Below are 16,835 nucleotides of genomic sequence, written 5' to 3' on the forward strand. Positions count from 1 at the left end.
ATGGCTCCGTAGACGATGCGTACGTCGTACGGAATCGCGTGACCAGATGTTGCACGCGGCAGCGAACGCGACGAGTCTCGCTGGCGGTGCGACGGTACCATCGCGGCCGACAGCCGACAGCCGCGGGTGAAAGTACAAGGAACCGGAGAGGAACGGGAACGCGCGCGATGCGCGCGAATTCCTAACCTGCCGAGCTGTCCAGCGTTGTGCGGAGTCATCGCGATGTGAATCCGTTTCCCTTAGCTACGCGATTTACGTAAATTCCTCGTAGGATCCCCTTGCCCCCCTCCCTTGTGTCGTCGAGCGCCCCTGAAATGGCGTGTCCGGTGGAACGGCTCAGGTAAATCGAAAAGAAGTAACCGGATCTATATAGGTTATATCTCGCAGAGAATGTACTGTTTCTTAACGCGTTTCTTTTCACGCCGCATAGAATTTACTTCGTCACGTACAATGTGGCTACGAGGTTCCCGGATCCCAGACAGGACCTTCAGCAGCTCCTGGGCATTGCAGCCTGCGACGAGTCAAAGCTGTGGCCAGATTTATATTTCATCGGGTACGTCTAAATGGCCAGTCTACAATGAGTCGTTAGTCGTTAGTCAGATGTCGGAAGAGAGTCGAAAAAAGTCATAAACGTGTCATAAGGCGATCGGAAGTCTGTAATCGGCAATCATAAGCGATTGGCCAAATGCCATCTCTTACGATCACCGATTACAGGCCTTCGATTGCTTACAATACGCTTATAACTATTTCTTCCGACATCTGACTAACGACTAACGACTCCTTGTAGACTGGCCATAAAACGTTGTTCTGCGTGTATCAGATTTAATGATAAAGCGTATGTGCTTTTAGTTTGCAGGAAGTTAAATCCCAACCGCAAAATATAGTGTTAGACTATATACTATTCGAGGATCCGTGGACTAAAGCCTTTAAGTAAAATTTGTTAGGACGATACAACTTGTATCATACATATGTAATTCAATATATATATTCACTTAGGAGATGAAAATTAAATGCTGACATGTTTGCAGAGATGTGCTGAAGAAGTATGATTACGTGAAAATACGTTCGCAACGGTTGCAGGGTCTTGTTCTGAATGCTTTCTGTCTGAGGAAGCACTTGACGCATTTAAGATTGATAGAAGCTCAGTATACCAAGACGGGTTTCGGTGGCATGTGGGTAAGAAAGCAATGTGACAACAGCAATTGCTGTTCTACTAACAACGTTACTTGTCTTCAGGGAAACAAGGGTGCGGTGAGCGTAAGAATGAATGCCTACGGAGTCAGCATTTGCGTGGTGAACACGCATTTAACTCCTCATGACCATTTGCTAGCCGATAGAATAGCAGATTATAATACCATCGTGACAGATCATACTTTTACTGCTCCGTTTACATCGAGAATATTATATCACGAGTATGGATATTTTTATGCTGAAATAGGCATTACATCATTCAAATAGAATTAACTACGTTGTTAGTAATGTTATGTAATATACGCTTCTTATTAGCTATATATTTTGGATCGGCGACTTGAACTTTCGACTTAATGGAGAGGAGTTAACCGCCGCCGATATAGACTTACTGGTGAAGAAGAAGCAATTGAAGGAACTTCTCGAAAGAGATCAGTTGAGAATGGTGATGAAGGAGCAACAAGCCTTCGCCGAACTTAATGAAAGTAGCATCACGTTCCCGCCTACTTACAAATACGAGTTTGAGTCCCAGGAATTTGATCTCAAGTAAATTTATATTTAATTTATATAAATCTGAAAGTATAGTAATTAAATTTGAGACATACATTTACGTATGTGATATATATTTACATTCTTTTTAATGGAACTAGCGTTTTAATATGTTATGTAATTAATTTGCCACGCAGGCGTAGACCGTCTTGGACCGACAGGATTTTATACAAAGTAAATGCGGCAGATATATACGACGACATAGAAATTCACACTGAGCAGCTTACTTACAAGAGCCATCCCAATTATAGTGTTTCCGATCACAAACCTGTAACTGGAGAGTTCAATATCGTGGTAAAAATACAGTCTTGTAGTACATCACCCCTTTTTATCGAGCTACATGTGAATGACAAATTTCTATTTTTTAGGTCAGACCTAATGTAGAAAATCACTTTGTGGAATTTCAAGACTGTACCGTGGAGGAAAATTTTATATCTTACAAACTGCAGAGAGATTTCATTCCAAGCAACGGAGACTGGATAGGTCTCTTTCCTAACGAATTTTCCAGTTTAGATGATTACATCATTTACGAATACGTTAGCCGCGGTAAGTTTCTCGTTCCATTACATTCGTTCCTGATGTCACTTGATGTCATTGTTCCTATTCAAGTGTCTCCTAATAATTACTTAATATGTAGGTAAACCAACATCAATTTCTGACGAACCTCACGCGAACACGGAACGAATATCATACAATGACTCGGCGCTTCGTCTGTCGGAAATGTATTGCTTGGTGTATGTAGCTCAACGAGGAGATCTTATGGAGATTTTGGGTGTGAGTCCGGAATTTTCGGGACCTCGCAGATCAATCGAACAGTGTGTTTTAGCTACATAAATTTTATAGCGAACAATCAATTCACTTACAAAATAGCTTGCGCTTGTGATCGGTAATCGTTTTACCGAGAGATTAAATATCAAACTTCGGTCAATTTTCTAGATGAACGAAAATATTTTTTTTACTTGATTTTTTGTTGTCTTATTACCACAATCTTCTGGGAATTCTTAAATATTTTAAGGGTGAAATAGGTTCACTACTCTAAGTAAGTTGTGACTTGGGAAGTTAAATGAATCAAGAAATATGGCCTTTAATCGGAGGGTGCTTTTGGTATGGTGTGATAAGTTTATAAATTAGAAGCATCACACGAACGATGCTTTGCACGTAGGATTTAAATGTTACTTTTGGTACCTGGTTTTCGCACTCTCAGGCTGCCGCTTAGAGTGCGCAGCGGTGTATTTAACGTCCGCTTTAGAGCTTACGGTGAGTGCACGTTTTTCTACACGCGAGATCTTCCTCGATTCATTGACGCCCGCTGTTATTAGAGAATAGGATAGGTATATAAATATTTTTTCCTGCCTCTCGAGCGTCAATGGATTATGCGAGTGCGCTCACGTTATATATTATGACTATTTTCGTAGTATAATTTTTCGCAGCTAATTTGGATTCTGGCAAAGTACGCTTGTACTATAAAGATTATATTGTTTGTTATATGTATATATATAGCGCGCTGTCGAAAAAAAGTAAACGAACAAATGTACACTATGGTTTTAAAGGGAACGCAAGAGAATAAAGGATATTAATATTTTTTATTCGTTTCGATTCATTTGCCTCGTCGTTCTATATTATGCATGATATATTCAATAAATTAATACCTACCACGACAATAAATAATATATGCTAGCTACATACAGAACATAACAACACGATGCAACAACAATATGTGTAAAACCTGTTTTTCATCAAATCCAGTATAATACGCGATGTTGATGTGTTGTGGCGAACTTACAGTTGTGTATGAACGTGTTTTGACGTAGCCTATTCAATATCCTGCGCTTGTTTGGACGTAACTGTGTAATGTATTAACATAACGCGTTATGCTTGAGTGAAATAAAGGCTTTAACCAACATTGTTGCTGTGTTGTTCAACAGTAAGCACGACGCGTAAATACAAATAAGGTATAAATGGTACATTATTGACGCGAACATCGATTTGGGGCGTGAATTTAAGCAGTACGAATATCGCAACATCTCGATTTACGATGCATAATTAGTACTAACAAGTAGCACTCTTGATAAACATCGATTTATGATTACGGCCGGTTCTCACATTTATAATTATGCCGCGATTGCGTTCTTATCACTTGAGATCCTTGAGTGAGGTCTAGCAGTTACTCGTTTCCCCCACGGTTGTATAATTAGCGCAGAAACACAATGCGACACAGTATGTGCTATATATTTTCGCGGAGGCGGACGAATAATGCGTTGTGTAACACGTTACCTTGCAGAAAAGAATTTATTTTCACATAACGTCACGATTGAACTGCGATTCAACGCGCGCGGCGTCGCGTTGTACGTATCCCTACGTGCGCCGCGCGGATTGATATTTATGATTACAGATAATGTTGCAAAAAAAAAGGACTAGAACTATTACTTATAACGCACGATTGCAATTCAATTAAAGATAAATAATCTCCTTCGGGCGAAAGTTCCGCGCGTCGGATCTCGCGGGCTAATTCCGTGCTAACTCGAGTGGGTTTCTCGAGTGGGTTTGCAACGAAATTGCACGAATATATATTTCATGTCTCTTCATCGAGCGTCATCGAGAAGGCCGCTCTATTTCGCCGTTGCACACAGCGAAGTTAAAATAACTTTTATCATCGTCATGAGATCCCGGCTCCTTCATCCACCGGTCTATCGGTTTATCGATTGCTTCAGGTTTACAGCCGATATCACTATCGACCAAACCGCCTGCGTTAAATGTATCGTCCTCTTATACGTTCAGAAAGAGATCACTCTCTTTCTTTCTGAGAACTTTTCTAAGAATGATTAAACGATCTCTCTGGAATATCGCCGTTTATCACAGGCAGTAGCGCCAGGTCCATGCTCCCGACGTCCAGTTCCGTGGTGTCTATCCCCCGTATTTTCTGTATTCGATGCCAAACGAAGTCCCTGATGGGCCTTCTCAGGACGAACAGACCGAAGATGAGGACACCTTGAAGCGCGTTTACCAAATCGAACGCCGTCCAGTCGAAGGGATCGCCGCCGACCCACCAGGAGATTAATTCCATCATCCAGTTGAGACCCATCAGAAAGAAGAGGACAAGGCAAACGATGAAGGTTCGCTTGAGTCTGCGGAAGAGCCTTTGATCATGCCGATCGATATGCTGATTCCTCGCCAGCCGTCTCAGCGCGAGCTCTTGCTGGTAGCGGCTGATCCTGATGGCAGTGATTACGAAGAGGACCGTGTTCGTCAACAAAAGGAGACCGACCGGCACGTAGAAGTACGGCATGGCTTCTGCGTCGGCTGCAGAAAGAGCGATAATAATTAATACCCGATATTGGCGAAGCAAATTGTTCAGCAAAGCGGAAAGACGGAAGGCTCGAATTACAACAATTTTTCATTCAATATTATATCTTTAATTTAATTTAACTAAACCAATGGAGTTAAAATAGTACTGTTTTATGTTGAAATAATAAATTTTGACACACGTGATGGTTAAAAATAACAAAATGTTATTTAACTCAAGGTATTGATTTAAATTTCATCCTTATTTAACAGTGAACGAGTTCTGTGTGTAATTGGATCGAGACTCACACTTGAACCAGCAGCTCTCGCTACCGAAAGCGGGCTTGACGTAGGTCATGGGTATTGTAGGACTGAGATCCATTGCCATCGAGACGAGAATGAGGACCGCTGGGCAGCCCCAGGCCCATATCGAGTAGTAGAAAAACAGCATTTTAGGCTGGATTCTCCTCTGCGCGCACTGCTTCACGTGATGGCGTACCAACGACCATGTTTCGATGCATATCACGTTCAGCCAGAAGAAGCAGGCCACGAAGGAGAATTGGATGACGAATGCTGAAAACGACACCGACCGCAGTCTCTCAATCAATCTGCCTCTGTCATTCACGTGTGTCGTCATACTTCCTAAAGCGAACCTGCCGCGCTACACGACGCCGCCGAAATTATACCGCTCGGTAAAATTAAGTGACAGTTCAAAGTCCAACACTCAAATTATAGGCTACCATTTAAAAATTATTAATTACAACTTTTTATTATCTTCAAATTTTTGTAACAATCTTCTTGTAATGATTTAAATATTAAATTCGATTAAACGTTCAAGCAGCAGCGTAATTAAAAAAAAAAGAGATTTTTCTACTAATCAAAAATCATAATTTTCTAAAAATGTATACTATTATATACGTACTTTTATTTAACGGTGTCACACTTACAATATTTTTCTTGTTGATAATTAATTATCTTACCTATGCTAACGCAGGCTTGAGGTGCTAATTGCTCGCTTGTCAGTTGCGTAATGGCCAAAGTGGTGAAGGCCAGTGCCAAGCAACCGCAATAGTGGCAAAGGGCTTTCCCATGGACGTCCCTCAACCTCGGCGTTATCGCGTATGCCGCGATGGTGAGTATCAGAAAAGGAACTGAGATTAGGAGCCCGCAGGCGTAAATGATGACTCGCGCATCCGTGGTAGGGACGGCGATGTCTGCAAAATCGTTGCGTTCCATTAAAGACTTAAGGACAAGGAGACTTAAAAAAAATTAAATATCAAGGAATTGTCGATTTTTGTTTGGTGATATGTGGATCTGTTACATAAATGATTTGTTATTATTTTTTTAAGTTGAAATTCCACAGAAGGATTCAGGAGGATTATCAATGAAGATCAAATGTCTTTATATGGAAAAACAGAGATACAGATAAACAGTTAGGAAAAGTTCGGGAGGTTTTTCTGATCTTACAATTAGTTCCTTCCGTACAAACCTTGAAAACAAACGAATGCCCTAAGTCCCAGCTCGGGCACGACCTCCATACAGTAATCTTTGCCGGGCATCAGCATAATCGGTACGTGATCGATTCGCGGCGCGAAGATGGAACCATTCATCAATAAGTAATACTCATCCTCGCTTTCCTCCGGATCTAGCATGTACCTGAAAACCGCTTCGTCAAATACGTGCGCGTTTGTATGTGCAAACGTCGGATCGTCGGGCTTGAGAAAGGTGCTTGAGAGTCGAGTATTCAAAGTAAATGAAGTTTTAATTTACTTTGAATACCCGCACCAGGATACACACACCGCGACAGGAGATCTTTCCGAGAAACGCGCGTTTCTGTAATCAATCGCTCATGAGAAACGAGTTTTGCTTGTGCACGAGGAAATAATTTCTGTCTAATTGCTACGGAAATCGCGATATTATTTTTTACGGAGGAAGAGAACGGAATAAAGCATTATTTATCACAATTCACGATTGAATGTCGCTCCTGAATATCATCACTCGAATCGATCCATTGAACCACGTTACAAGAATATAACAAATTTTATTTTGCCAATTATTCAATATAAAAATAACGTTATCTACAACGAAACCTGATTAAAAATTATACCTGGTTGTCCGGAAAAGTTGTGCCGATTTTTAAAGAAAAGTAAAAGCAATATTTTTTTATATGTACATAGATATCTTTTTATTCAGCTTTTTATTCAGCTACGTACTACCTTTTATTCTGCAATTTCTTGTTATTTTATACATTTGAAGATTTCATCTTGAAATCTCTTACACATTTTCTGGCGAGGAATAAAGCCTCTCAAGATTCGGACAACCTGACGTTTTTATAAATCCGTCTGGATTCACGCGTTGTATCTTCATTGTTTATGCAAGCATAATTCACACGCTGTTACGTTTTATCCGTTCGTACTCTATCTATGTGTGAGTACCCTTTATCAATAATTCATGAACAATAACGCGGCGATGTCACTGTCATCTATCGCTGTTTTACACATCCGCTGCGATTAAACGTCCCTTTATGATTTCATCTCCGCCGATTATCACGAAACGATATAATTTTTTTTTCATTGGAAAAGGAAAAAATTATTGACGATACGTTATCTGCCGGCAATATAAGGAGGCGGCAATAAGTGCGCGCGCGTGGAATCCAAACTTGTAAATTATACTTTCAATAGATACACAATTGCTTGTTCGATATATCATAAGTACTCGAGAAATGTAATATCGAGAGTGCAGTTATCAGTTCATAATATCAATTATACTTTTTTCAAAGAAAGTGTTATAAATAAGTTCATCTTACAATTTTCAAGATATAGATACTTAACTTGCGATTACGTAAGGCCTTAGTAGGTTTATATTTCGCGCGATTGGTTCTTGATTGGATTTTCCAAATTTTACAATCGATACAATTGATTGCAATTGATAAATTGATATTTGAGTCGACTAGTATTTAAGTCGATGGGCCACAACGCGAAAACGGAGTCTTATCGTAAAATGTGACCAATCACGGCATTCCGATCTATTGATAAAGATATCGACAGTACGAGGTCTACGCATTTTATATATTATGTAACGGACGACCTTCGGTAAGATGGTTTGTAACATGGCTCTCTCGACAGATTCGATCATTCAAATCTTCACAGATCCTCCTCGTATTCCACATTATACGTACTTTAGACTGCAGGGATTTCCCACGATAGCGACGAATGTCTTATATTCGTCGCCGGGCACCAGCGCGCCGGTGCGATTAAAGTTGCTGAAGAAAGGTGAAAAATACACCGTGTCGTTCGAGGAGGCGCAAACGGTATTCTTGTTCCTATCTTTTGCAAGGACCTCGCTTATGGGGCAACATTTCCCCGCCAATGGCAGACTCTTGTGTTCCTCCGGCACTACGGTCTCATTTTGCTGAAAGTTAGGTGGACAAGTTAGGAACATATTGAAAGTATTTTGCGATTGCCGATGTTGTTGCAACGACGCTGTCGTTGTCTCGACGTTCCAAAATTCGGAGAAAATGCAAGCATTCGAGACGCGTCGCAAGCGTAAATAAGAGGATGATGACGTAAATGATGACAGAAAACGTTAGCGTTGTTGGCCTTATGAACTTGTCATTATGGAAATTGACTTGACATTATTTGAAGACAAAGGGCAGATTTGAAGTCAAAAGGCAAAAAAAATTTGAATTTTTATTCGCAACTTCGGAACTTCTATGAAACAGTCTATATATATGTATAAATGAACATAGATCATTGAGTAAACAACAGTACCTAATATAGCAGTCTGTAAATTGATAAACTGATCGCAGGTTTTCGAAGAATTTGTACTGTTTATATTAATTTGCATACAGGAGTTGCCGATATGCATCGAGACGCGTTTCGAATGAATATCTTCTTTTAGAAACTACACTTTGTTTTTCTCAGCTTCTCAATTTCCTATGCAATCTCGTAAAGATATCTGCGTAAAGCTTTTACAACCGAAGTTATCTGGACAATATCAAGAAATTGGTATCAATAGTGACTCGATCTAAATATAATTCAGTGAGAGAGAGAGAGAGATGCGAAATACGCGAAGCTCAGATAAATAAATATAAAACCTAAACTTGGTATGTCATAAATGTCGAAGGTACACTTACCAATGGAATAGGATATATGGTGGGTACCACGTCACTCGTGCATGCAATTGGCGTCAATAAAGACACGAAAAAGACGCAAACGTGAATGAGTCGCATCCTGAATGAGTTTGCACCTTATCAAAGTCTATCGAGTCAATGTTGAGCGTCGAGCTCGAGATTTATACTGCGTCTATCTCTGAATTAATGCGCGTCAAAGCACTTCGCATTGAGCATAATCGAACTTTGAATTTTTCAATTATCGTATTTTGCGAACGGAAATGATGATTCGGCCTTGCTCCGGATGTACCAGCGCTACGATTACGCCATGCGACACTTGTATCGGCGACATTTAGGCGAGACAGGCGCTTTCGCTTCTCTTTCGTCACAGCTCGATATCACATTAGATCTTGCACATTTATCTTGTCACACCCTGGTTACACTCGCCGATAAGTCTTCCGTGCAATGCCGGCGTTATTTGCTTGATCGATGCCGGTTTTAATTGAAGATTTCAGTCACCTTTCTCTCTTTATCTCTCCCTTTCTCTCTCTTCCCCTCTTGTATCTGCCGGCTTTAGTTGAGTCTTCAGTTAGTTAGTCAGACGGATAAATCCGAAGCTCTCAATAATTATGGAATCGAGACTAGCGATGCGTTATCGGTTGATTCTCCAACGATCACCCATACATTTCGTTATCTCGCACTCTCACCGACGACGCACCGACCTTTTTCAGCGATTTCTTCGCACGAGTGCACGTGCCATCAATCACACTCGATGTCGGTGTGAGCATTAAGTCATCCGGAAATTCCTGCCGGGTCCTGCGATCCGAAACATCTACGGCGATGAAGATTTTATCGTACAGTTAGGACGTCGGTTAGATTTCGTCGATGAGGTAACATCGCCCGGCGCGAGGCTTAAGATATCGAGACTTTTAAAGCTATTACAGCTATACGCAGCTATTTCGGAGTCCGAACCGGATTAAGCAATTTAATTAAAGCAATCTCGTTGGCGCGACGGAGACGTCACTTTCGAGAATTAAGAGGAGTGTCGTATCGGAGAAGATAGGCAACCGATGACGAATGGTCATTGACCTGCAACTCCCGCTATACTTCGTCATTCAAGAACGAACTTTATTGTATAGTCCTGCGGTGATTTCCGCTCATTAACTCAGTCTATATTATTTCCTCTCCTATTCCAAGACCGACCTTCGAAATTGATCGTCTCCGCGCGCGCACCGAGAAGGCGAACTTACGCGAGACTGTCGGAAATTCGTAGATCCTCGTTGTCGCCGCGGCACCCACGCGTGCGAGATCGATTCTTTCTCTCTCTCGTGAATTATCGAACACCGTGTACAGCGGTTGATTGATTATTAAGGACCCACGAACGCACAGGCACACACATACACACACGTGCTCAATCGCCCGATCTTCACCGAGTCGTCGTTTTTCTCAGTCGAAACAACGTGATTATCCACATTAAGCCTTGATATTATATCGAAACTTCCGCGAGATCGTTCACTTATCCAACTGATTTCCTTGCGTTACTCGTGAGCATCTTCCGCGAAATTACTTTTAATTTTTACTTTAAGCGGTGGGAGATCCTTTCGACGATCGGAGATCGACAGCGTGCCTGGCGATCGGCAAGATCCACGCGGCACGCAGCTTTAACGATCGACGTCCGAGAACTGACTGGCCGGACACCTCGATCCGCTGGTGCCTTTATCGAAGAAGAGAGCGCGAGAGAGAGGAAAGAACATGATGCACGCACTCCGACGAACGTGCCGATGGCTAAGCTCGTATATACGTACGTTCGAACGTGATGTATACCAAAAGTATTTCACGGAGGGGGCGTTATCGATCCCCGGGGACAGATATTTGTTCGATCTGGTCGATTCGCTAAATAATCGCGTAACCCGCCGTTCTCGGAAAGACCCATCCCTTATTACGGTGACATCACAAATTCCCCAATTAACTTAAGCCGCAATTTACTTCCCGAGCAATGCGGTAATTTGTTAGCATGTAATTTATTGATTACAGAATTGTGTTAATTTTTGACACAAAAGATAGATTAAAAACTTCTTCTCTGAGAAATAGATTAGATCAGGGACAGCGAAGTATAGTTAGAAAATGCACTGTAAGCAATTCTGTTGGTTGAATCAATCGGTCCGATTAGGTCAATCGGAGTTTAATCGAAGTCATCTCCCTAGGGAAGCTTTACTAATTTTATCTCCCACTGCTATTGCGCAGCGCTCATAAATAATTTGCCGTATGTCGTAAGATATGCCCGCCGTAAATCGTAAACTAATCTACTTACGCTATAATTACGTAGATTCTCATGGCATACAAAATATAAATACGTCAATGTTTGCAGAAAGTGTCACGTGTGACTTACATGAGTCATACACGTGCGTCGGCGCATTCATTAAAAGCTTTTTCAATGAAAAATAACGAGGTACGTCCGAAGGGACGTCTCATTAACATTCGACAAAATTATTCGGTCTTCGCCGAATCGATACCGGCCTCCTCTCGAAAAAAATCTAGCCTTATCAATTCGAACATCTGACGCAACGTACACATATTTTTTTAGATAACCCGAGCACTCAAGCATTATAACAACGTTATTGCATTACACGATTACACCATTACCGTGATTATAAGAACAATGTAAATACGCAGCCAAAAAGTTTTAGAAATTTTTATGCGTTTCCAGAGCGAGATGTGCAACCGTTTCACTCTATCTAAGAAGACAAAGTGTTCTTTGCGCGAGCTCTATTTTTAGTCCGCTTTTGATAAGAAGGAAATAAACTACAAGTTATCCAGTAGATACCCAGTCTATCTTATTAGGAAACCACGTCGACGAAATTTCTTGAAAGCGACGTAATCGGCCGGCGCATCGCCACGTCATTTGCCGGTTCAAGCCTCCAGTGAACTTATTAATATTTCAACGATCGCGAGAAATCCTATTGGCGCTTCTTCGAAGATTCTACTCGATCGATCAGGCCTTTTCCCTCCTCGGGGTGTGTCTATTTCGCATGGTCTGCAGGCTTTTATGTACAAGACGCAGCGGGGTGCAACAAACGGAGCGCAAACGAAGGCTGGGCTGCGTGGGCCTCGCAAGGTAGGATTGCGGCAAAGCATAAAATTTAGACCGTGTCTCTATTTCGGTCGGTGGGATGCAAACGTTAAAACAACTCACACATCTAACGTTCCGATTCATTCTTCAAAGAGTCATTACACTGATCGACGTGTGAGACGCGGATTGGGTTTCTTGAGTCGTTTCCCGTATAGATTTTTGGCCGCTGAATCAGAATCTGTCAGTAAAACTTTTCTATCACATTTGGTTTTTGAAAAAATTGAGGTCAAATGTGCAAAAAGGTGTTTTTAGCCATTTTTGACAAAGTATAGATGATGAATCCAATATGTCAAAAAATTAAAAGAAAAAATTAAAATTTAGGTTAGACAATATACTTTAAGCTAAGCAAACCCATAATTAATCCGCAATCATCTATCGCGAGCTACAATTAACGTTCTTTTGTGATGGGGCGCTTACGCCTCACCAGCCGTTGGCTGAGGGCCTGAGGGAAATCAGACATGAATTCAAAGTACACTACACTCACAATTTTCATCCAATTCAAGTTTGTTTTTTAAATTTAAGAGTGATAGAAAAGTTTTAATGACAGATTCGGATTCAGCGGCCAAAAATCTACAGGAAACGACTCGAGAAATCCAATCCGCAGCTGACACGTCGACCAGTGTTATTATTGCGATATTATTATAAACGTTGTTTAGACTCGACGGTCTGGAATTAATTTTTCGTTTCTTTCATTGCGTCGAACTGACAGGAAAAGATAAAGAGGCAAGTTCTGTTAGCTTCAGAACTCCCGGATAAAAATAACAAATATCTAAAAATTGCTTGGGTTGCGTGAAAACCCAGTTGAGAGAGCAGTTTTTCTGTTAATAGAGGAAAAAATAAGATCGACGTTTACATAGATTGTTATCTAGATGCAATTTGATGCTATTAATAGTGCATAAATATGTAGATTCGAACTGCGTGATTCGCGTCATCGTCTCTCTTTCTCTGTTTCTGACAGAGATCATTGCAAGCTTTGGATTCAAAGCTTGCAAGACTCTTTTAAAATTTAAAGCAAGAGTTATTTACACGATCCAAATTTGGACGAGCGGATTCATCGTTCGGAAGTGAATTCGACTTTCGCGTGTGGGTGACTTCTTTATTTTACTTTAGCCGGCCCGGGCTTTTTTACTAAACCCGGGTTACCGTACCAAAAATCAAATATAGAGACATGCCGTGACGTCGTACAGATTGTAATTTTGAATTTGACAATCGTATCGGTTTTACGTTTAGAATGTGATTTCGGGAAGTTTTACTATCACGTACCGATGATATGTCGTTATGACGATTGATAAAGTCACGGGCCTCGGGACTAGGCTATAAATATACGCTTGACGCAGAATGCGCAACCTCTTCCTACACTCGGCGGCGGAAGAGAAGAGGTAAGCGTACGCGCGTCTGGCGAAATGAAAGATGAAAGAGCGAGAAACCGATGACGCGAAGAGAGAGAGAAGCGCGTAGGTGCGTAACTAAGAAATCCACGTTGTGACGTCCAGAACATCCTACATATGATGGAAGTTCCGAGTCGGCGTTTTACGTAGGAAGAAGGAACGACGCTATCAGTCCCATTAAAATTCCCACAAAGCGAGTCTCTATACCTATAGCAAGAAAATGACGGTGTTCGATTTGAGTTTGACGTAGATGATTGCAATTTAATTATTTCCTTTGGAATTTTCACGCTAAGGTACATAAATCTCATATCGATAAATAAAGATAATGAAATAAGATTTCATTGAAAAAGACATCGGCTATTTTGGATCGAGATTCTAGAAGAGGACCGCCCTTTACAGTGCAAATAAAAATTTGATGATAGACAGGAAAAAAGAATATTCTTGATTTGAAAATATCTTCAGTTTCAACATGGAAATCTTAAAATAAAATTATATTACGTTAAACGAAGAAAACTTGCTTGAATAAAGTCATTACATAGTTTAACCAAGAAAAAAAATGTTGAAATAAAGAGTTGAAATTCTTATAAGAAGATATAGATTGTTTCGTATATGAACAAGATCACTATAATCTTCTCATAAGAATTTCAACTTTTTATTTCAACATTGTTTTCTTGGTTACATGGTTTTCTTGAACTATACATTATATAATAACTTCATTCAAGCAAGTTTCCTTCGTTTAACGCAATAACTCTTTTCAAGATTTCCACGTTAAAACTAAAAATATTTTCAAATCAAGAATATTTTTGTCTTCTATGTAGAATTGATTTGAAGAATTGAATTGAAATAATTTAACTCTTCTTTCTTTAGAGTTTTATTTTTCCGCTCAGAAGTAAAGAGGAAGCAAAATAAAGACTAGGAAGATTTATGTTAATGTAGTCAAAGCGGATGAAGTTAATATTCACGTGGAGAGCTCAATGCCGCTCTCTGTCTGATATCCGCTTCGAGCTCGTCTCGCGAACTATACTGCTCTCTGTTAAAGTGTTCCGCAGACTCCGAAGTTCACAAACAGTCGGTAACACAGCGTAATTACGTGGTAGACAATGAGTTTCTTATTAAAAATTTTTATCTCAAAAACCGCAATCGTGAACGACGACGAACTGTCGCGGTAGCTTCTCGTTCGAGGGAAAGGCGCTTATTCCCAAATGCCGAAAATTTCGGGAAAAATGTTCAAATACCCGGTCAGAGGCACTCGTTAAACAGCAATGCCGTAAAATATTAAACTTTCAATAAAGACGCTCGAATATGTAAAACCGTCCCGGAGTTATACGTTACGTCGCGTAAAAGTACGTCGCGGTCGCCTAAGTTTTTATTGCAAGGTCCGCGGAAGTTACACATACACGCATATATACATACATGCGTACACACGCAGAGAGGGTCTCTCTAGTTCCTCGGCGACTGAAATTTTTCTCTCGGACGAAACTTCGAGACATAAAACTTCTCCGTGCCTTTTCCTTCATATATGCACTCCGCATGAATTATTAAAGCGCAGAGTCAGCAGGTTGCCCGCATTTGTATATTTGTGCATAAGTATATGCTTCGCGTGGTTTACATCACCAATACCTTTCTTCTCTCTCTATTTCGCTTCGCGCCGTCTCACTCGTGTCTTTATCGGGTTCGGTTTTTGTCCGTAAATCAACCCGCGCCGTCGTGGCCGACGCGTTCTTTAATCCTATCGGGAACTGCACACGGTGCGTAAATAATTAACTAAATAATTCGATTCGTCGAAGTCATTTGCATGCGTAATAAAAATTACGCGTCAGCGACATAAAAACTATAAACGCATTTCCGCGAACGTTTATCCCTGGCATCTCCTCTCGTTTCGTAAAGATCAATTTCTGAAGTTAATAATAATAACAACGGTAATTTAATACTCATTTACAATCGATACACGATAAAGACTAGTTTAGAGAAACGAGCTCTCTTTTTTTTCCTCTCGGTAAAGGACTCGACGCGGGAACTTCTTCGTTTTATCTCGGAATATTCGTTCGTGCGATCGCGGGAATACAATCGCAAGGTTTCGAGAACCGGATTCAAGGCAACGCCGGGCTTCTTCTCGAAGCTGAAGGGCCGAAACGCGACGTCACGCGCAAAATTGTCGCGAGTCTCGCGTGCATCCACGGTCAGTGACGTCGTCGGTTCCTCTGCCATGCCCGTGCACGCATCGTGCGCGCTTCGCGGTGACCATACATTGACATGGTCCACCCGACCTTGGCGAACGTACCTACTTTGTTTGTTTCGTCTTTGCCTTAAACACGCAAATAAACTGGGCAACAGGCGTTATCAGGTCCCGGGACGCAGTAAGCTCTCTCGGGTTACGATATAGCAGAAATTATATAAAAATGCGCAGTACAAGAGTAGATGATTGATTTGGACAGCAAAAGTCATCTTAAATTAGAGTAAAGGCCTTGGCATATGGAAAAACTGAAGCGGTAAGTAAATTGACCAATCATAAGTCAAATACACAAAAAAAAAAGAAGTGTTAAATCGAGACTTGTATATAAGCAAGAATCTATAATCTTGAGTTGGTATATAAATTGCGCTAAATTATATAATCAAGAAAAAAAGTTGAAATTCTTATAAGAAGACTATAGATTCTTGCTTATATACAAGTAAACAAGTCTTGATATAACACTTCTTTTTTTTCTGTGTATTCTCGAAAACTTAATATATATAGCTATTTGTTAATTTGCTTACCTACTGCTTAAGTTTTTCTATATGCCATATTGTGCCAAGTTTTCTATATGCCCCTAATAACTCTTACTCGCGAAAAGATCATTAATTGATCAGATTTATCTTCTACGACTGTTAAACCTTCTTTCTCGTGTACGAATCGTCTTTCTCGAAAAATTTAGCAATTCTTTTTCGATAGAAACTGTCCAGCAATTAAATAAATAGGATACAATCTAAACATCCTGAATAGCTTCCTTCGTTCTGTCACGAGATTGCATCTCTTAAAATCCCTTCATGCGAGATAATGCAATTAATGTTCAGTTCGCGTGCGTCGATCGCAGGTACGGAAATATGGCTTAATGCGGCCTCGCCGGGGACCGCCATGATCTTTCCTCCTCCTCTCCCTTCCCGCTCCACGCGCCCTTTTTAATAAAAATATTTTCCCCCTTCGGCCCCG

General features: G+C 40.8%; 2 protein-coding genes across 3 annotated transcripts; one reads left to right on the top strand and one right to left on the bottom strand.

Annotated features, from left to right (window-relative positions):
• Positions 1-2: 2 nt before the first annotated feature.
• LOC139817304 (inositol polyphosphate 5-phosphatase K) lies at positions 3-3,323 on the top strand. Its single transcript, XM_071785286.1, has 9 exons — positions 3-340; positions 431-553; positions 850-930; positions 1,029-1,176; positions 1,237-1,412; positions 1,507-1,734; positions 1,875-2,031; positions 2,106-2,283; positions 2,375-3,323. Exons 1-9 carry the CDS (start codon positions 315-317, stop codon positions 2,569-2,571), a joined length of 1,314 nt encoding a protein of 437 aa, XP_071641387.1. The 5' UTR covers positions 3-314; the 3' UTR covers positions 2,572-3,323.
• LOC139817279 (G-protein coupled receptor Mth2) lies at positions 3,302-12,184 on the bottom strand. Of its 2 annotated transcripts, XM_071785242.1 has the most exons (7): positions 10,381-12,184; positions 9,155-9,962; positions 8,198-8,430; positions 6,509-6,675; positions 6,000-6,233; positions 5,329-5,592; positions 3,302-5,037 (listed from the first exon to the last, which is right to left on the bottom strand). In XM_071785242.1, the coding sequence occupies exons 2-7, from the start codon at positions 9,248-9,250 to the stop codon at positions 4,550-4,552; spliced, it is 1,482 nt and encodes a 493-aa protein (XP_071641343.1). In that variant the 5' UTR covers positions 9,251-9,962; positions 10,381-12,184; the 3' UTR covers positions 3,302-4,549. The 2 variants fall into 2 exon arrangements, with proteins under 2 accessions (XP_071641343.1, XP_071641333.1); XM_071785232.1 differs by having other exon boundaries at positions 9,155-12,184.
• Positions 12,185-16,835: the final 4,651 nt, after the last annotated feature.

The sequence above is a fragment of the Temnothorax longispinosus genome, chromosome 1 (assembly GCF_030848805.1).
Source record: "Temnothorax longispinosus isolate EJ_2023e chromosome 1, Tlon_JGU_v1, whole genome shotgun sequence".
Lineage (NCBI taxonomy): Eukaryota > Metazoa > Arthropoda > Insecta > Hymenoptera > Formicidae > Temnothorax > Temnothorax longispinosus.

Coding starts and splice junctions, on each gene's coding strand:
- LOC139817304 (XM_071785286.1), top strand. CDS start 315: ATGGCGTGTCCGGTGGAACGGCTCAG. Junction 2,032..2,105: donor CTGGAGAGTTCAATATCGTG/GTAAAAATACAG, acceptor TCTATTTTTTAG/GTCAGACCTAATGTAGAAAA. Junction 2,284..2,374: donor TTACGAATACGTTAGCCGCG/GTAAGTTTCTCG, acceptor CTTAATATGTAG/GTAAACCAACATCAATTTCT.
- LOC139817279 (XM_071785242.1), bottom strand. CDS start 9,250: ATGCGACTCATTCACGTTTGCGTCTTTTTCGTGTCTTTATTGACGCCA. Junction 8,431..9,154: donor CCATATATCCTATTCCATTG/GTAAGTGTACCT, acceptor CCTAACTTTCAG/CAAAATGAGACCGTAGTGCC. Junction 6,234..6,508: donor GGCATTCGTTTGTTTTCAAG/GTTTGTACGGAA, acceptor ACGATTTTGCAG/ACATCGCCGTCCCTACCACG.